Source organism: Antechinus flavipes, chromosome 4, assembly GCF_016432865.1.
Source record: "Antechinus flavipes isolate AdamAnt ecotype Samford, QLD, Australia chromosome 4, AdamAnt_v2, whole genome shotgun sequence".
Classification (NCBI taxonomy): Eukaryota; Metazoa; Chordata; class Mammalia; order Dasyuromorphia; family Dasyuridae; genus Antechinus; species Antechinus flavipes.
In genome coordinates, this window is record NC_067401.1 from 164,052,903 (window position 1) to 164,073,602 (window position 20,700).

Here is a 20,700-nt window from a genome sequence, read left to right on the forward strand (position 1 = left end):
CCGAATATACATTTTTTGATCCCATAGCATTGAATTCTGAGGACAGGGACTGAGGCGGAAGATTCCTCACAGTCAATTAAGAGAGGATAAAAAATCATCCAAAGGGCACTGAGTAGTACCAAATAGCAGTTCTCTATGTCATTGTGGTTAGGGGTTTCCAACACAGTCCCCCAAAAAAACCTTGTGCCAAGATTTAGTTCAGGCTGATCCTAGCTTGCTCACATCGGGATTAAGAGGTTTCTGTTCCTATGTGATGTCTTTCCTCCCTACCAGTCTTTCCTCCCTACCAATGCTCCCCTTATTGTTCCAGCACCTTTGCTCCCAACTACACCTGTCCATTCTTTCCCCCTCCACCCTTTACCCTGGCTCAGATGACTATTACTATCCCCCACCCCCACTCCTACCCCGCCACACACACCCAAGACTCGGAGAAGCCCAGGGCAGCCGTCGCTTTGATCCGGGGGCCCTAGCTAGATAAAAGTCCCCGGCGGCTGTCCGCCAGCGCCAGAGGGGAGAGCGGAGCCGGGAAGGGGAGCGAGGTAGGAGGAGAAAGCCAGTGGCCTAGGAGCCCCATCAGCAGGGCAACTCCGTGCAGGGCACAGCCAGCGGTGAGCTCGGGGCTCCAGTGAGTCAGGAGCTAGAAACTCCTATTATGTCTAGGGTGGAAGGGTGGGGATGTCGGGAAACTTTCTCAGGAGCTGATTCCCGATTCCCGAATCCAGATAGGCAAATGGGGGCGGGGACGAGGGTACGCAACCCTGGGGAGCTTGGTTGTCAGAGGAATCTTCAAGGCTAAAAGACCCGCGAATTAAAGCAACGAAACGCCCCCTTCCCTCCAGATGTTGCTAGCGCTCTGAAAATGCCAGCGGCCCCAGGTGCTGCTCGCGCTGAGGTTGGGTAGGCTGGCAGAAGTGGGGAGGGGGCCGGAGGAGTTTAGAGGATTCCAGGGATGTCATTGTCCTATTGCTCCAGGTGCGCTCTCCAGCTGTGCCCTCCCTTAATCTTTCAGGGACCGTTCTCCAAACTTGAGGTGAAAGGAATGGATAGGGGATAGAGAACCAGCGAACTCCAGTCTCCAAGCTTTGTCCCCGCCCTGGGAGATGTTTTTTGTTTTTGTTTTTTGTTGTTGTTGTTGTTGTTGTTGGGTTTTTTTTTTTTTGTTTTTGTTTTTGTTTTTTGATTTTTGTTTTTTTACCGCCAGCTCTTAGGAGTTCTGGGGAGAGCGGGGAAGAGAGTTATTTTTTTCTCCCGCAGGTGACTTCCCCCCTTCCCGTAAGAACAATCCCCTCCTTACTTTTCCCTCAGCCCTCTGTAGGGGGAGGAAGGGGCGGGATAGGGGAAAGGCGCCTGGCTGGCTTTCCCTTAATGGGAGCCGCTGTGGCAGCGCTGGGAGCCACAGCCGTGCTGCCCCACACCAAGCCGGGGCCGGGAGCGCCTCCGGCGGTCACGGCGGGGTAATCCAGGCCCCCTCTGTCATGTTTGCGGTTTAGGAAGAAAAGAGGATGCCTCCGCCTAGAAAAAAGCTAGATCACCGCCTCCCCCGCCACCCCCACCCCAGACACACACCCCCCACACCCCCGCCCCTGAGCTCCGTGAAGGCCCGGGAGGCGGTGGCTGCACATCTAACGCGTGGGCACCGGGACAGCCGCGGGCCCCGCAAACTACGCCCAGGCTCTGCCCCTGCCGCTCATTGGAGCGGGACCGAGCCAAAGCGCCCAGACCCAGAACTGCCCTCCTCTAGACGCGGAGCTGGGAGCAGGACGCGGGGAGTAGGGTGCGGGGAGAGAGTAAGCATCTGCCTAGGACAGCCTAGCCCAGCCCAGACCAATCCAGCCCAGTCCAAGTAGAGGCTACCCAGTGCCTGCACAGCTTGGGGTAAGAGGACCGAGCCGCGGGGGCCAAGGAGATCGCTTCGACGCCTAGCGGCTAGCGTAGAGCCCAGAGCCCAGAGCCCACCGGTGACACGGTGGAGCGGAGTGGATCTGGACACCTTGGGAAGGATAATCTCTTCGAAAGAGTAAGGATCTGGCTGGAGCCCAGAGCCCAGTCCAGGACAGTAGAACTACAGCCGGGTATCCACAGACCTTGCGGCGCCCGGGTTCAGATTTCAGAGTCCGCGGGGGCTCACCCGCTGATCCGCTTCTTCTGCAGGTGGCCCCGAAAGACAGGACCAGCGCTGGCATGGGCCAAAGAGCGGTGCGAGTACTGCTCCTCCTGGGCTTATTGCACTGGGGCCCCGGCAGCGAGGGAAGGAAAACCTGGAGACGGCGTGGTCAGCAGCAGCAGCAGCAACAGCAGCAGCAGCAACAGCCGCCTCCGTCTCAGCCCCAGACCCAACCCCAGGCGCTTCCTGGCCGGGAGCTGGGCGAGGTGGCAGGGCAGCCAGTGGAGAGCTTCCCGCTGGACTTCACAGCCGTGGAAGGCAACATGGACAGTTTTATGTCTCAGATCAAGAGTCTGGCACAGTCTCTGTATCCCTGTTCCGCGCAAAAGCTGGATGAGGACTTGCGGCTTCATCTCCTGCTCAACACCTCGGTGACTTGTAATGACGGTAGCCCCGCCGGGTAAGTGACTTCAGAGCCTGAATCCTCTCATCTTCTCCCCTTCCTCCAAACCCTAGTCCCACGATCCCGATCTCTGCAGGTCCTTCGGATCTCCAGTGGTTGCACATTCACCTCTCCCTAGTTTGCAGCCCTCTTCCAACTCCACTCCTTTCAGCAGCAGGTGGACGCAGTTTCAACCTTCTCTCTCCTAAGGAAACTACAAGAGAACAGAAGCAGGATCTCAGCCCATCCCACACCAGTCTCTGCCCCCACTCCCCCCCTCCCGCATACATCCTCCTTTCCCCACTCCTGCCTCCCCCCCCCATCTATGTAGTAGTAGCAGAAGACTTTAGTCAGCTCTTTTTTTAGAGACCCTGGAGTTTTTTCCCCCAAGAAAGAGGGGGAAGAAAGTGAGCTAGAGCCCTTTCCCCTCTGGTCCTAAGTCCATTCCTTTTCCTGGAGTAGACTCTAAGTAGAAAAGCATCCTTCAGATTTTCCCAGTTTATGATACTTAGGGAAAGACCCTAAACTTTGAAGACTTTGAATCCAGTCTAGCTCAAAAGTCCTGAGTCTACCCATTATCCTTTGTCTCCTCCAATACGAAAGTAATCCACTCAGTTTCCCTGCAAGAAAGTTAGTTGCTTCGAAAGGATGCCAAGATATCTTAAGAATAAATTCAGGTTCCTTTCCATCTGAAGAAAGTAAGAGAATGTAGAGAAGAAAGTCAGTGACAGAGGTACTTCCTTATCTGAAGACTGCTTCATTAATCTACCTGACTTGGCTAATGAATATTTTTTAAAAAAGAAAAAGAAAAAAAAAGGGGGGGGGACCTAAATATCCGTATCTTCAGGGCCCAGCACAGTGTAAGCCCTTGGGTTTGTTGGAGTCCAGTATTCCACCTTCTGAAACTAAATAACCAACATTGGGGATATTATTTCTTCCTCTAGGTGAAAGAACATGACTGTGTGTTTGGGGTGGGGGATGGAAGGTGGGGAGTGAAGAAAAGATTCCATTAAGTAGTACCTTGAAGAGAACGGAGGGGAAGTAGGACCTTTCTATATTTTGAGAGTCAGAAAATGAGGCTCAAAGGTAACTTGGTGAAGATTATGCAGCAAATTAGTGACAGTCATCATCAACAGCTGTTTACCAAATGTCTTTCAACCCCATGAATTGAATATCCATGAAGTGCACAGATTTGGGGACTGGAGGTAAGGAGTAGGAGGAATAGGAAACACTCTGCTCTGGCAGAGAACTCTAACTAATGAGGTGGGGGGGGGAAGGGAAGAGAAAAGACTGGACAAACAAATGACTACATCGTGGGACACAGCGGAGAGGGTGGTGATAAGTCTGTGAGCAAAACTGAACCAGGATTCCCTCCCCTAAATTCTTTTTCCTACTCTTAACTCTCAGTCATTCTTTTCCATCCTATCTTCCCCTACTTTTCTTCTCTTAGGACCATGTTTGTCCTTCCTAACTACACCTCTGACTGGCTGGAATATGCAGACCACTCCTCTTTTTCCTCCTTTAGTTCTCATTCTAGGATTAACTGGAGATCAATGTAGAAGGTACCCCTTGCTTCCTTCCCCTAGCAACAATGTTCCAATGTAGAACACAGCTTTGTAGAATATTCTCAAGTTTCCATCACAAGTGTAGGGCATGAAGAGTGGGTTATTATCTATTTTATTTTATAGCTAAGGAAATGGGATTTTAGAGGTCAAATTAATTGCCCAAGGTCACAAACATTTTTTTTTCAGAGCTGGCCTGGGAACAAAAGTTTTGGATTGCCTCTACCGGGTTCCTTTAGAACAGGAACACCCTTTTGTCTTCCCTTAACAACTCTTCCTTTGACCTGGCTCTGCCCTTCCCTGGTATAAGGAATCTGAACCTGCCCTAACTTCTTCCTAAAACTAGCCCCAGGAGACCTGTTTCTTTCCTTTCCAAAACTTATCCTTCTTAAAAGTTTTTAACCTTCAACTTGCTACAGGTTTACCTAGTCTCTTGCGCCCCCATGTGGCACAGGGCTGCCCTGACTTGGTGACAGGTGGAATAACCCTTTCTTATCTGGTGATAGAGCCAGGGGAGATCTAGTTGACCTACTAATCCTATTTCTTTTACAGCTACTACCTCAAGGAGTCTAAGGGCAGCCGGCGCTGGTTGCTCTTTTTGGAAGGTAGGTCTTGAGGTGAAGAGTGGGGGTGATGAGGGTGGGAAGAAGAGGATAGCAAAAGGAAGAGGAAAAGGCTAAAAACTGGGGAACTCAAAAAGGGTAAAGAATGATAGTGAGGGAAAATCCTTTTGAAGGAGGGCTAAAAGGCTGGCAAACCACTAAATATGGATCTAACCTGGCAGGCGGCTGGTATTGCTTCAACCGGGAGAACTGTGATTCTCGCTATGACACCATGAGGCGCCTTATGAGCTCCAAAGACTGGCCCAGAACTCGCACAGGTCAGCAATCATACATACACACTTTCACTTTGCATGGCTATCTTTTCCTTCACTCTCCTTCTATGTGGCCTCTCTTTAATAGCTCCCAATCTTCCTTTGGACTCTAGACCCCTTTCCCTGAAAAAAGGTAGGAACTAGGTAACTTCCCACTGCCTAGCCCTAACTCCATGATTTTTCTCAGGAGTTGTGTTTAGGAAAGTAAGAGAATTGGCAGCTTTCAGCTCTATTACTAATTTTTTATGACTCTGTCAGTTCCTCAATTTTTGCAGCTATAAAAGGGAATCACCTTACATTTTGAGATCTTTGGACTAAAGAAATGAGAAATTCTCATTATTAACTTTTTAAACTATTCTGTCTAAAAAGACTTCTCAGGTCCTCAGAAGCATCCTCTGTTTATATAGCTTTTCTTCATCACTCCTAATCTCCTGTTTTTTCTAAACTTACAAGGTTACCAAATATCCTTTGATAAGGATAAAAACACAAAGTGTCTTTTTATATAGTTAATGTTTGTCTTAGGCTAGAGGTAGCAACTGTTCTAATATTCCACTATCCCTAGAGCCTAATTTGACATCTCCCTATAGTGCCAATATATCTGCACATCTTCTATCAAAAATTTCAAGCCTGACTAAAAGTCTCCCTGTTTTTCTCTGCTCCACTCTAGGCACTGGCATTCTCTCATCTCAACCAGAAGAGAATCCACACTGGTGGAATGCCAACATGGTGTAAGGGATAAGTATGGGGGATAAGGATTATTCCTTATGGGAGATGGGGTAAAATCACAACATGGAGAAATTTTAGAGGCATATCCAACAGAAAAGCAGAGCTTAAGTTTCCTGAGGGAGGTGTCAATTTGGAATACAGAAATGCTACTTCTTGCCAGTCTTATAAACATTTTCTTTTGCAGCTTTATCCCCTATTGCTCTAGTGATGTCTGGAGTGGAGCTTCCTCAAAGTCTGAAACCAGTGAGTTCTCTTCTTCTGTCCCTTCTCTCTCTTTTCTTTCACGGCCATAGGGATCCATAGTTATTCTAACCTAGTCATGATTCCCCTAGTCTTAAAATCTTTTAAATCTCCTCCTGGGTCTTTGTCCTTAGTACTATCTTCTTCATTTAGGCAAGTAGTCCTGACTTTTGTGGGGCATGGTAGACATAGTTTTGTCTTCAAAATGTGGGCACTTGGGATAGCTAGATGGCACAATGGATAGAGCACCAGCCCTGAAGTCAGGAGGAACTGAGCTCAAATTTGGTCTCAGACCCTTAATACCTCCTCCTATCTGTGTGATCCTGGGCAAGTCACTTAACCCTAATTGCCTCATCAAAAAAAAAAAAATGTGGGCACTCAATTTGGCTTTGTTCACCCAAACTTAAAATTCCCAAAGAGCCCAATTTTCCAAGTGAGGGATAGCCGTTTTAATGAATGAAGCCTAACTCTTCATAGGGCTGGAGTAGAGAGATGGCATTGGAAGGACCATTACTGCTTATAAGCAATAATGCTTCTCTCCAGCAGAGACACTTCCTTTGATTTACAGATGAGTATGCTTTCATGGGAGCCCTTATTATCCAGGAAGTGGTTCGAGAACTCCTGGGCAAAGGGTTGACCAGTGCCAAGGTACTGCTACTTGCTGGAAGCAGGTGAGTACCAGGAGGAGGAACATGAGGCTAAGAGCGGGGAAAGAATAGAATATGTAGAATGTAGGGGAAATGATTGCCAGGAGCTGCTAACCATCCCAAGGATTACATTAAACTGGGGGCAGGGCAGGATAGAAAACAAAGGGAAGGACTGGTCAATGCTCAAATAATTTGTTTCATAGGAATTCATTTTTTTAAAAGCACATGTTAGAGTTATCTTATTTTACCTATTATACCTGTTACTACTATACTTTTAATGCCATCCCAGTAAAAGCTTTTGTTTTGAGTTATTTGGACCAACTAACTAACTATTCTAGCTAAGCCCATCAGTTACTAATCCCAATTGGTTTTAAGGATATGCATATCTTTGAAAATGGTAAGGGCTTGCTCCAAGTACTTGACCTACAAGTACAACATGAAGATTTTCTCTGGACTTTAGAGATCATCTAATTCAACTCCCTGATTTTGCAAATGAGAAAGTGGGCCCAGAAGAAGGGATAGAGAGCTAAGAATAGGACACAGGTCTCCCCATTCCCAAGATGGTGATCCTTCTATCCCACTAGGCCTTACTTCTGAGGAAAAAAACACAATTAGATATGACTATGTTCTGAGAAAGTATGGGATGGGATGAATGAAGAGAAAGAAAGAGATCATTAAAAATCACTGGATTTACACTTGAACAGGATCATATAAAAATTCTAAAAATAAATTTTGTTGATATATTTGTTAGGGTTTGGTTTGGGTTTGGGGTTTTTTGTTTTGTTTTGTATTTGTATTTGTATTCTCATTGCTTAGCACAGTATCTGGTATGTAGTAGACAATAAATGAATGCTTGTTGACTAACTGATTTTTTCACATTACCAGAATTTCTCCCATGATCCCTCTTCCCCAATCCTCATTTTTAAGGGAAAATAATAACTAAAAAAAAAAAAATTACATGTTTTTACATGTACATTTCAATACATTTTAAAAGTCTGAATCTATATGCAACGTACCACAACTATGGCTCTCCTACTTCTGCCAAGAAGTGGAGTGGTGGTGTCTTTCCATACATCTTCTTGGAGACATTTGTCCAGTGCTATCATTTTATAGAGAGGACACAGCCAGTGAGGTGAAGTAATTGTTCAAATTCACATGGCAGTGAGTAGCAAACCCATTCAGGATTCAATTTGAGTACCATTATTGCCAAATTCAGAGACTTTTCCAATGACTCTCTTAAAATAAATGACATCAAAATATGCAATGACCCCAAGACTAAGTGATCTTTCTAGAAATGGCCTTGGCTTACTTGTTTAGCTGGATCTGCCAACCCTGTGTCTTCTCCCTCACTTGCAGTGCTGGAGGCACTGGTGTTCTTCTGAATGTGGACCGTGTTGCAGAGCAGTTAGAGGAGTTGGGCTATTCAGCCATCCAGGTTCGGGGTCTGGCTGACTCTGGATGGTTCCTGGACAATAGGCAGTACCGACGAACAGATTGCATTGACACGATTACCTGTGCACCCACTGAAGCCATTCGCCGAGGGATCAGGTGACAGCCTTCTCTGCCCTCCTTTACTACCCCTCCCAAGTTATTGACATCCTGCTGCAGATGCCCATACCCCTCCCCTTTTTTAGCATCAGACATTACTGCCCTTTGAGCCCTTCTTCCCAAAATAGAAGACCCATCCTGCCCAGAATACAGCTGGGGCTTGAAGAATGACACCCCAATCCAGGGCTTGGATTTGGAAATGCTTTGTGTTTCCAGTCTAAGTCAGGGATGAGTGCCTAGAAGGAAACTCTTAGCAGTAACAAAGACCGAATCAAGTACAAATTCCAATAGTTGAGTTCTTTGGATTTGGGATAGTGTTGGATTAGGACCATGGCCCCAGTGATGGGAGGTGAGTACCCATAGAATGGTGGGCAGAGTTGATTAGAGGGAAAATTATCTAGCTGTCACCCTATATGGGATCCTTCTTCCCCCATCCCACAGTTGAGGGATTGGAAGAGGTTCTCAAGAGCTGGCCTGATTCCAAAGTTCCTGGCCTTCCAGGTACTGGAACGGGGTCGTCCCCGAACGCTGCCGGCTACAGTTCAAGGAAGGCGAGGAGTGGAACTGCTTCTTCGGATACAAAATCTACCCTACCCTGCGCTGTGAGTGGGGGTGGAAGCTTGGGGCTTAGGAGGAGGCATGATGGCAAAAGATCTCAAAGCCCCCACTTATTCTCCCTGAAAATTCGGAATACAAGTAAACAGTTGAGAAATCAAACTCTGGGAATGTGGGAAGGAGCTCATAGTCAGCACAGAATCAGTACTCTGTGCATTGTTTAAGGGATACAGAGGAAGAAAAAGCCGTGGCCCCTATGCTCAGGGAGTTAATAGTCTAGCTTTGGTTTGGTTTCTTTGGTGTGTGGGTTTTGTTTTGTTTTAATCTGGACCTGTAATATAGTTGGTATAAAGGGACGTTTAGAGTGAAAACTCTCTCCAGTGAATAGCTAGGCAATTCACCTACAACTTGGAGAGTTATCTAAGAGATTAAGTGACTTATCCTTGATCACACAGCAAGTAAATGCCAAAAGTAGAATTCCTGATTTTGTGTGTATGTTGGGAAGTGGGGGGGGGGGGGGGGGGGTTGAGGTGTCACACAGATAGTAAGTATCTGAGGCTGATTTCAACTTAGTTCCTCCTGACTCCAGGACTAGTGCCCTATCCATTGTACCACCTAGCTGCCCTTACACTCATTATTCATCCCTATTTGAGATAGGGTGTGAACTATTTGATTAAGGAGACCAATATGCCTCAAAGGAGTTAGTGTATACTTAAAAAGAACCAAGAAATTTCTAGCACCCAAATGAAATAAACTGATTTCTGGGGTAGTCAACTCTGAGCTAAGCAATCACTGAAGTTGTTTTGATTGCTGTAGGAAGCTTCAAATGAGGAATCCAATACAAATCTGTACCTTCTCTTTCAATTTATAGCCTTAGAAAAGTTAATTATTGTTACTTTCATCATTAACAATAACAGACAATTAATTAGTACTTTAAAGTTTGTAAAGCACTTTTGTATATATTATGATTTGGAGCTCACTTTGAAGAAAGAGAAGTACTATAGGCTTTAGTGTCCCTATTTCTTACATAAGGAAATTAGAGTTCAGAAAATTTATCAATTGCGTAGGATTGCACAGCCAGGAAATATTTGAGATAGGGTGTGAACTATTTGATTAAGGAGACCAATATGCCTCAAAGGAGTTAGTATATACTTAAAAAGAACCAAGAAATTTCTAGCACCCAAATGAAATAAACTGATTTCTGGGGTAGTCAACTCTGAGCTAAGCAATCACTGAAGTTGTTTAGAAGGAATTGTCACTGAGGGACTACCACTGAGGATGTTTAGAATTGGAGGGAATAGGAGTTCAAGTAAGGGGTAATGTGAGGCTCAAATGAGATAAGAGATGTGAAACACTTTGCAAACCTTAAAGTACTATATAAATATCAGTTATTATTAGCCTTCATCCTGTTGATAACTTTATTCCTTGAGCCTTTTAATGCATTTGGACTCAGCTCAAATAATGACTTTACAACAACATAGTCTCTGATTTGTAGTAGTTGCCTATTTCCAAAGTGTGGATCCTCACATTGAAAATTTAACTATGGGCTCCAACAGGAGTAATTCCATTAGTACTTCCAACAGGAAGTAATTCCAACTCCTCCCTCTTCCTACCCTCCCACCCCTCATTCCAGAATTGTCACTCGTTCTCTAAATTTCCTTTCAGCACTAATATTAGAGTGTATAAGAGAGGCATTGTGTTAGAATGGAAAGGACTCGTGAATATAGAGCCCTGAACCTAAGTCTTATTTTTTAGTCTCAGTTGTACCACTTAACTAGCTGTGTGACCTGGGATAATCATTTTCCTTTTTCTTTGCCTCTATTTCCTCATCTGTCAAATGAAGGGATTGCATTAGATCCCTTCTAGTTCAGACATTCTGTGGTTCTAGGGTTCTAAAACCCAAAATAAGGGGAAATTGGGTTTCTGTATATAAGGCAGGAGGGTGGGATGAGGCTGGGATGCAGGATAAAAGATCCATCAAAATGGGGTAAACTTTCCAAGAAGATAGGTCCTCACAGTCAAATTGTAAAGCAAGGAAAAGATGCTTTCAGAAAGAAATTGGAAAGATCTTCCAAGAGAAGGGTGTGGAGCAAGAGCATGGACCCAAAGGTGGGAATAATTTTAGTTGTAGGCAGAGGACAATAAATACTTCCCATCCCTAAAGGAAGGTAGGAGAAAACTAGTAGGGTATTAGGGGGGGAATACTTGGAGTTGTCTCTAAGGAAAAGCAGGTGGGGATGTAGGTGTGGAAAGACTATACTCTGAGACAATATATGCCTTTGCCTTGTCCTAGGTCCTGTGTTTGTAGTACAATGGCTGTTTGATGAGGCCCAATTGACTGTGGATAATGTACATCTGACGGGGCAGCCTGTGCAGGAAGGGCAATGGCTTTATATCCAGAACCTTGGCCGGGAGCTTCGGAATACTCTAAAGGATGTGTCGTGAGTATCTTCAACATGTAGGTGGGGGCACAAGGTGAAGGACAAGGTCAAAAAACATGGGGGTAGTTTATCCCAATCTCCTAGATACCATGCCCAGATCATCTACCGTTGAATTCCTAAGTGGTTAAGTAGAGAAAGCAAGACCCTTCAAGGAGATTAAATATTTTCCTAAATTGAGACAGAATATGGTGGCAGGTGAGAGCCAGTTATTAGCCACTACTTCTAGTGCTCCTTGTATGAAAACCCCTGCTCTGAGTTCCCTGGTTAGAAAAATATCTTAGAATCATTCAGAATACAGTACTGGCCCTGGAGCCAGAGAGACCTGAAGTTAAATCCAGTCACATATGTTTCTTAGCTGTATGAGCCTGGGTAAAGCACTTACTCTGTTTGCCTCAGTTTCCTCAGTTCTAAAATGAGGATTTTAATAGCAACAGGGTAATTGTGAAGATCAAATGAAATGGTTACATTGTTCAGTCATTTTCAATCATAGTTGACTCTTCATAATCCCATTTGGGATTTTCTTGGAGTGGTTGGCTATTTCTTCACCAATTCATTTTACAGATGAGGAACCTGAGGCAAATGGAGTTAAGTGATTTGCCTAATGTCATACAATGTCTGAGGCCATATTTGAACCCAGGATTGTTGTGAAGATTAAGAGTAGTTCCTGGTACATAGTAAACACTATGTAAATGTTAATTTTATTATGATTATAATTCCCTATCACATGCCCCTGGTTCAATTTAGCAAGTTCAACAAAGATTTATTAAGTAGCTGTTGTATAGAAAGCCTTGTGCTACCTGTTGGAAAAACAGACAAAAACAAACTGATTCTTGTCCTCAAGTAGCCTATAATTTATTAGATAATATGAAAACTCTTTAAAAGCAAATTGAATGAGAAAATATGAAAATAGTAGTATTTACTGAATGCCTATAGAAAGGCTGAGCAAGGACCTGAGTAAAGGAATGAGGTTTCCAATAGGATAATTCAGATGAGATCTCCAGGAGAAAATAGATTTTGAACAGAAATTTGAAGGTGATGGAGTGATGTATTAGGGAAAAAAGAATATTCCTATTGTGGAAAATAGCATGTGCAAAAGCATTGATATAAGGGAAAAAAAACATTCATAAGTGGAGGTCAGTGAGCAGATTCATATGAATGGAAGAAAATAAGAATTTATTAAGTGCCTACTATGTACCAGGCATTGTGCTAAACACTTTTTTTGGAGACTATCTGGGTTAAGTGGTTTGCCCAGGGTCACTAGACTGATTTGAACTCAAATCCTTCTGACTTCAGGGTTGGTGCTCTATTCACCTAGTTGCCCCATTGCACTAAAATTTTTACAAATATTATCTCATTTGATTCTCAACAAATCCATAGGTAGTAATTCTATTATTATTCCTAATTTATAATTGAGGTAACTGTGAGGCAGACAGAGAATCACACAATCACTAAATGTCTGAGACTAGCTTTGAACTTCACTCCTCTTGACTCTAGGCTCAGTAGTCTAACCACTATACCACCTAGCAGCCTCTAACTAGAAAGAAACATCTTTGTGGAAAAGATCTTTATTTTCTGTTTTAATTTTCTCGTGTTCTAATTTTTCTCTCCCAACATGACTCATAAGAAAATGTGTTTTTTTTTATGTATATTTATAAGCAGAAAAAAACAAGTTAAAAAAAAAAAAACAACAGAAAAATGAAGTTAGTGTTGATATGGTGTACATAAAGGACAATGAATTTGGAATGAGAATACTCAAGTTCAAATTTTAGATCTGTCAACTATTAGCTGTATGAAATTGTTCTTTCTATTTCTTTATTTGTAAAATGAGAGCATTGGACTAGGTTATTTCCAAAATACCCTCCAGCCTTAAATCTGTGATTCTACACATAGGGGGCAAAGAACTGGTAGAAGAGCATGAGAGACTGGCCAAAGAATTTGGAAGATAGAATGCATCTGAGTACATTGTAGTAAGAAAGAGGTTGAAGTTGGCCCCAGTGGTGACTGATAATCACTGATTATGTCTCCCTTCCCCCATATAGGGCTAGTTTTGCCCCTGCCTGCCTATCCCATGAGATCATCATCCGAAAGTAAGTATCTCAGGACAATAATTCAATTCAGTTCTCCCTACGAGCTTCCCTCTGCTTTTTCTCTTCACCCATCTTTCTGCCACCCCCTTGCTCATTCATCTGTATGCTTCAATCTTTGCAGCCACTGGACAGATATTCAGGTGAAGGGCACTTCATTGCCTCGAGCACTTCATTGCTGGGACCGAAGTCTTCATGAGAGCAACAAAAATGGCAAAGCACCCCCCTTGAAGGGCTGTCCAGTTCACCTAATTGACAATTGCCCCTGGCCCCATTGTAACCCCTCTTGTCCCACCATCCGAGACCAATTTACAGGACAAGAGATGAACATAATCCAGTTCCTCATGCACATGGGCTTTGATGTACAAAAAATGGCTCAGCAACAAGGGTTAGAGCCAGGCAAGCTCCTGGGGATGCTTAGCAGTGGGACCTAAATGAAATCAGTATGTGGAAATGATTCATGGCCAGCACAGGAGAGGGTGATCTCCCCCCTGCCCCAAACTCTTTGCCTCCCTCCCTTTTTCCACCTCACCTCACACCACCAGGCTCACATTCTTACTCTGTGCCTATTGCCTCTTAGATCTAGACACATGTTTCCCATTGGGGCCAACGGAGCATTAAACCACCTCTTTGTCCTCCACTGGGCCTTGGAATCACAGAATGTTTAAGGAAGAGCTCTCAATGGACAGTCAAAAAAAAATCTTCATTATAACCTGCTCAATGTGGATTATTCAGTTTACTCTAAGACCTCCAATGAGGATAGGAAGAGAGCCCATTCCCTTCTGAAGCGTCCCATTTCAATTTTAGATAGCTTTGTTAGGAAATTGTTTTCCTAATAGCCTAATATTTCCTAATAATTTGTCTGATTTTAACTTTTACCCATTGCTTCTGTTTCTGCCCTCTGAAAGTCAAGCAGAGAAAGTCTAATCTGTCTTCCATGACAGTCCTTCAAATACTTGGAACTATCATGTGTTCTCCTTCCCTAACCCTACTCCAAATCTTCTCTTCTACAGGCTAAACATTCCTAACTTCTTCAACTGCTCTCATGGTATGGACTCTAGGCTTCTTATCATCCTGTGTACCCTTCCCTGGACATTATCCAGTCCATCCTAAAATGTGTCATCCAGTATTGAACACAATATTCCAGAGAGGATCCAACAAGGGTAGAATATACAGGCCCAGTCCCCTTCTTATATCTTTTTCCTCTTAATGTAGACTAGTATTATATTAACTTTATTATCTACCATCTCCTACTTTTGACTCATCTTGAACTGGCAGTCAAGCAGAATCTCCAGATCTTTTCCCAACATAGCATTGTAAAACTATGCCCTTTCCTCCATCCTATCCTTGGAAAATTGACTTCTTTAATGGAAAGGTGAGTCTTTACATTTAATCTTACTTCAATTTAGTTTGACTTAATCTTATTGGTTTTCAACAACTGGTTTCTGTCTAGCCTATCTTTTTGGATCCTGCCTGTCGTAAATGACAGTGTTGTCATTAAATTCCTGCTGTGTCACTTAAAAATTTGATTACTATGACTTTGTCCTACTCATTGATAAAAATGTTCAATTGGACAAGGCCAAACTCAGTTCCCTGGGGGGTTTTCCTAGATGCTTCCTGCAAAGTTTTATCATTGAATTATGAATGACTACTATTTTGAGTTTTGCCACTCAATTTTGCATCCACTTAATTATATTGTTACCTATCCCACATCTCTCCAATTTTTCCATGAGAAAAATGTGGATATTTCATCAAATGCTTGACTAAAATCTAGTAAATGGTATCCATAGCATTCTAATTTGCTCTTTCAGTAATCATGTCAAAAAAAAAAAGGAAATAACATTTGTTTGGTATGACCTGTTCTTAATGAAGCCATGCTGGCTCTTTATGATTGATATCCCTTTTTCTAGATATTCACTGATTGTTTGTAATGTTCAGGCTAGCTTTCTGGAGGTCTTCCAAAAGGGCCTTAGTCTTAGCAAGATAGACACCACAAGAATGGACAAGAATAGAGTCCAAAGTCTTATATTGTCTCTTATAGTCTATGTCTGTCACAGTCTGATCCAGTCTCAACCAGTCTCCCCCTGAGTCTGACTTTGTCTCCACTTTAAATACCCTATTACATCATTACAGTACACTGAGTATGTGTGAACTAGAGAATCATTATATCACCATGCCAAGTACTAAGTATATGTATACTAGAGAACCATTATCTCATCAATTCCATTGAGTTAACACCTTGTTTCAAGTATACTTCTCCAGAGTTCCAGGTCTCTACAGTTGTTCTCTTTAAGATTCATTCTAGAGTTTTCCCAAGAAATGAAGTCACACTTGCTGGCTTGTAGACAATTTTTCCAACCCTTTTTAATTGGGCTAATGATTGCCCTTCGTTAGTCTTATGATATATTTCCCATTTTTTAAAGTCTTTCAAATACCATTGACAGATGGTTCTTCCATCACTGGAACCCCTTTCAGGATCCATGGAGTCCATTTTGGCCGTGGTAACTGATTAAGGACATCTAGTTATTCTTTTACTCTTCCCTTCTTCTTCTTCAATATCAACTCCCTGCTGTTTCCCTTTCTCTGTTATTATCAATTCAGAGTTCATCTTCTTTGTCAGAGAATATAAAAGAAAACTAGAATTAGAGACCCCTATTTTATGTTATCAGTTATTTTTGTATATGTCAGTCATATACACACCCCTCAAGAATCAGTCCTAGGTCCTATTTAATCTTCTTTTGTCTGAATAGATTTTTTTAAAAATACCATTTGCTTTTTTTTATCTTTAGCTTTCCTAGCTATCCTCAGCCTATTCTGAGCCTTAGCACTTGCTAACACTATATTTATGGGATAGTGTCTTGTTCTTATATTCATTCTCTATCCCTTTCCCTTTTTTTTCCATCTTTCTATATCTCTTTGAAATTTCATTTGGCTGGTTCACAATATATCCACATTGTTGTCTTTGGTCATCTATTTTTATTCATTGAAATTGTTTCCCTTAGTGACTTCAATCACCAAGAAATTCTTGAGAGTATTTCATTCCCCTAGGCAGATATCCCCCATAGAATTTTAGTCCATGGGATCCTACACAGTCTTTTCTCTGAGTCCTTATTACTGTTTTTCAAAAATCTAGGATGCATTTCAGTCCCTACTTGCCTTTCATCTTTTTCTTGATCAAAAATTCTAGGAGGGAGTAGTTATCTTCTGTATAATATTCCCATCATTTCCACTCACTCTTCCTACTTCCTTCCCTGGCTGAGGTGTCTGGTCTTAACTCTTCCTCCCATTGCTTCCAATGCAATCTGTCCAGAGACTGACTGCTCATCAAATGAAGCAAGACCCTCATTGAACCCCCACCTGGCTCTGCCTCTGACACCAGCATGGTTTCCCCTGTTATCCTTTTCTATATTTTCTTCCCAGAACCTTTGATCCATGGGGCAGAGCCTAAAGCACTGGATTCCTCAATTCCACCAGAAGCCCTAAATCAATCCCTTAGTCCTCATCTTCCAGCCCTCATGCCCTTTTGTATTATTTTATAAAGTGACTTTTTTATTACTATAATTTTTTAAAAAGGAATTAAGCAAGAATATAAGATGAATGATATTGTTTTGTAACATATTTTTTTTAAATAATAAAAAACCAAAGAACCTCATCCTACTGCCTTGTTTATTTGAAAGTGCAGTTTTGTTTCCCACTGGTTTTCTTATTAAGAGATGATAGCAAAGAGAAGCCTAAAGTCTACTTTGGAAAGCCTAAGATTAGAGCATCATCCCTTAATAGGTTTATGGCATCCTTGCTACTCAGTCTGGAATACCAAGAACTGGAATGGCATTTACTTCAGGTGAAACTCTCTTGCTTTTAGACCCTGCTTTTTTTCTGGTAGGAAATTCAACTTTGTCAAGTTTCAGATGATGCTTACTTTGTTAGTTCAATTGAACAGATATCTATTAAGCACTTTCTTTGTGCAAAATATTGTCCTAGGTTCTGTAGATACAATGATGAAACAAAACAATGGATGTATGCTAATAACTATCAGAAAAAGCCTAAATTCCTTGGAGGAAGTTTAAGCATGGACTGAAGCTTTCAGGGAAGATGGTTCATTTCTGACTGGGAAAATCAGAGGATGTTTCGTAGAAGAGACACCACCTGAGTTGGTCTTTGAAAGAAGATAAGAGTATTAATGGACAAAGATGGGGGTGTATGTGGTAGGAGGAAGACTTTTCCAGTTATAAATATGGTGGTGACATGTCTACTACAGAGTGACATAAAATAAAACTTATTACTCTAGTTTTGTTAGAGGCAGACTATAGAGGGTTTTGAATGTTAGGCTAAGGGACTTGTATTTTATTCTACAGGGAGCTACTAAAGGATTGGGCTACTAAAGGATGTAATCAGACCTATACATCAGGAGGATTACTTTGGCAACTGTGTGATAGATGAATTGGAGAGAAGAGAGATCAGAGTCAAGGAAGTCAATTAGGGGGTTGTTATAAGAGTAAGAGGGATGAAGCCACTACCACTAGTAGTGGTAACAATGGAACTTGAAAACAAAAGATAGATGCTTGAGATGCAATTGCCAAAATTCGGCAACTAGGAGGGTGATAGGAGAAGAAAAAAGAGTCAGGAATTGCTTCCTAGTTTTAAGTCTAGGTAACTGAAGAATAGACATTATCAATGGAAATAGGAAATTAAAAGGAGATTCAAACTTGAAAAAAAAAAGATGTTGAGTCCAGGTTTGTATATATTGCATTTGAGGTTCCAGAAGGATATCTAGGCAGTTAAAAATGCAGGCCTGGGAACCCAGGAAATAGATGAGCTATATATACACAAATTTAGGAGTCATTTGCACAGAGGGGATAACTGAAGGCAAAGAAGAGAGTAGAGAAAGAAAAGAGGGTAAAACATAAAACTTTTGGAGATACCCACAATTGGAAACTGAAAGGAGAGAAACCAGTGAAGAAAAACCCAAGAGGAATTTGTCTAAGCAGAACAGGAGAGAAGATAGTCATAGAAGCCAAGGGAGGACAGAGCAAGGAAGAAAGGATGGTCAATAAGGATGTAGAATGAATGGATGATAAAGTTGTACCTAGCAATTCTGGTCCCTGGAGTAAGAGTACAAAATATGGTGAAATGAACTTTTTTTTTCAGGTTCCTTATCTTTATTTTTCAAACATTTGGGGTTTTTTTTTGTTTGTTTTCTCCAATTATAGATAAAAACAATTTTTACCATTCTTTTTTTTTTTTTTTCAAATTTTGGATTCCAAATTCTCTTTCCCTCCTTCCATTTGATGTACAATCTTCTCTGTATTAGGAGTTCTGGAGGTAGGTGTGCCCATTGACCTCTTGTGGAGGGTCACATACTTGTACTTTTGGAATAAAGTAATTTCTTATTGGTCCTGTAATTAGACGGCATGTCAAAGAGAAATGGCAATCTGGTCAGAAAGAATGGCCAGTTCTATGGGCCTTAAGAAACTAAGAGAGATGAATTCTATTCTCTTTGAAAGTGACCCCTATGAATGACTGAACAAGTTGTATATGATTGTGATGGAATATATGTGGCAACGGAAAACACATTTCAATAAAAGTTATTCTGTGAAAGAAAACACAGACCAAAAAAACCTCCAACACAAATGATAGTTTTTAAAGACAAATTCATTAGGGAGCAAAACCTCTGACCCCAGGTCACAAGGTTCTATTGAGGGGACATTGAGACTCTTGCATGCAGTTCATCTGCCAAGAACAAGAAAGAAGAATGGACTGAGGAGGAGCTCACCTAGGAACATGGAAAGGAAAGAGATTAGTAGCTTTCCTTTTAAACTAATTATTCTTGCTAAGTGCTAAGTTCAATTGCTTCTTCCTTCTGAAGGTCACTGTACTATCAGCATCTTTTTAACTGTATTGCCTAGCAAAGCACTGTCACCCGGTTCTATTTATAACTTTAATGAGTGGTAAGGAAAAGTTAGGAAACTCTTTCTAGAAGTTTAGTCAACAGGAAGAGAAAGATTAAGTGGTAGCAAGTTGAAGGGGAAAAAATTGTGGAAGTCTAAGCTTGTTGATAGATACAAGGGAAAGAGAAACTGAAGATGAAAGTTTGGAGAAATGATCAAGAAAGCAGGTCTGAAGGAGTTGGAGGAGATGGGATTAAGGGCACAGGGAGAAAAGTTAGCTTTAACAAGGAAGACCATTCAGCTCCAAGTGGACACATCAGCCTCAAATGGCACAAATTGGTGTCCATCTTGGTGACATTTTTCTGTGACTCAATCTGCTGCCATACCAATTAACCCTGCGGGTATTGATTATCACCCTATTCCTTTGAATAAAGCATTCAATATCATATCCATATCCATATCCATTCATCTCTAATAAAAAACTGTTATCTGTAAAGTGGTCAAAAACCACTTCCATCTTTCCTGGATCCTAATGAGTCCCATTAAAGTTTCTGCCTATCATTCCATATCAAATAGGATCTTAAATGATGCTGTTAATAATGTACTCTTCTTGTTACTAGGAGTTCTGGAACTCCTCTTGCAGAGAGTCACACATTTGTACTTTTGGAATAAAATAATTCCTTTTTAGTCCTGTGATTAGAGGTTATATCAAAGAGGAATGGCAATCTGGTTAAGAAGAACTGTTACTTCATTGCACTTTGAGAAACTAAAAGAAATGGCTTCTACCCACTTTGAAAGCAATCCTTTTAAATGTCTGAATGACATGTATATGATTATGATGGAATACTATTGTGCTGTAAGAAATGATGAGCAACTCTAATAAAAACTTGGAAAGATAATACATGAACTGATGCAAAGTAAAATGAGAATCAGGAAAACATTCAATATAGTAACAGCAATATTGTATAATTATCAGATGTGAATAACCAAGATATTCTTAGCACATAATGATCTAAAACAATTCCAAAGGGCTTATGATAAAAATTGCTATCCATCTCCAAAGAAAGAACTGATGGAGTCTAAATGCAGATCAAACCATACTTTTTCTTTATTTGCTTTATTTTCTATGTGTATTTTCTTTCACAACATGATTAACATGAAAATATGTTTTGCATAACTGCACATATATAACATATCAAATTGCTTACCTTCTCAGTTGGGGAAAGGAGAAGAAAAAAGGGAGAGAAAAAATTGGGAACTCAAAAATAAAAAAATAAAATAACTGTTAATTGTTTTTATATGTAATATGAGGAAATAAAGTATTAAATTTCATTTTCCTTTTTTTTTTTAGTCATACACATACATTAATTTTTAATACACATTTCTTTATGAATCAAGTTGGGAGAGAAAAATCAGAATAAAAGGGGAAAACCACAAGAGAAAAAAAGCAGAAGAAGAAAAAAAAAGTGAATATAGCATGTATTGATTTACATTCAGTCTCCTTGGCTCTTTCTTTGGATGTAGATGGCATTTTCTATCCAAAATTTATTGGGATTGCTTTGAATCACTGAACCACTGAGAAGAACCAA

General features: G+C 41.6%; 1 protein-coding gene across 1 annotated transcript; it reads left to right on the forward strand.

Moving 5' to 3' along the window:
* The first annotated feature begins 450 nt into the window (after positions 1-450).
* Positions 451-16,875, forward strand: NOTUM (notum, palmitoleoyl-protein carboxylesterase). The gene is made up of 11 exons (XM_051995336.1): positions 451-2,564; positions 4,661-4,713; positions 4,893-4,988; positions 5,650-5,710; positions 5,893-5,951; positions 6,517-6,619; positions 7,952-8,143; positions 8,645-8,745; positions 10,992-11,139; positions 13,179-13,226; positions 13,348-16,875. The coding sequence occupies exons 1-11, from the start codon at positions 2,182-2,184 to the stop codon at positions 13,655-13,657; spliced, it is 1,554 nt and encodes a 517-aa protein (XP_051851296.1). The 5' UTR covers positions 451-2,181; the 3' UTR covers positions 13,658-16,875.
* Positions 16,876-20,700: the final 3,825 nt, after the last annotated feature.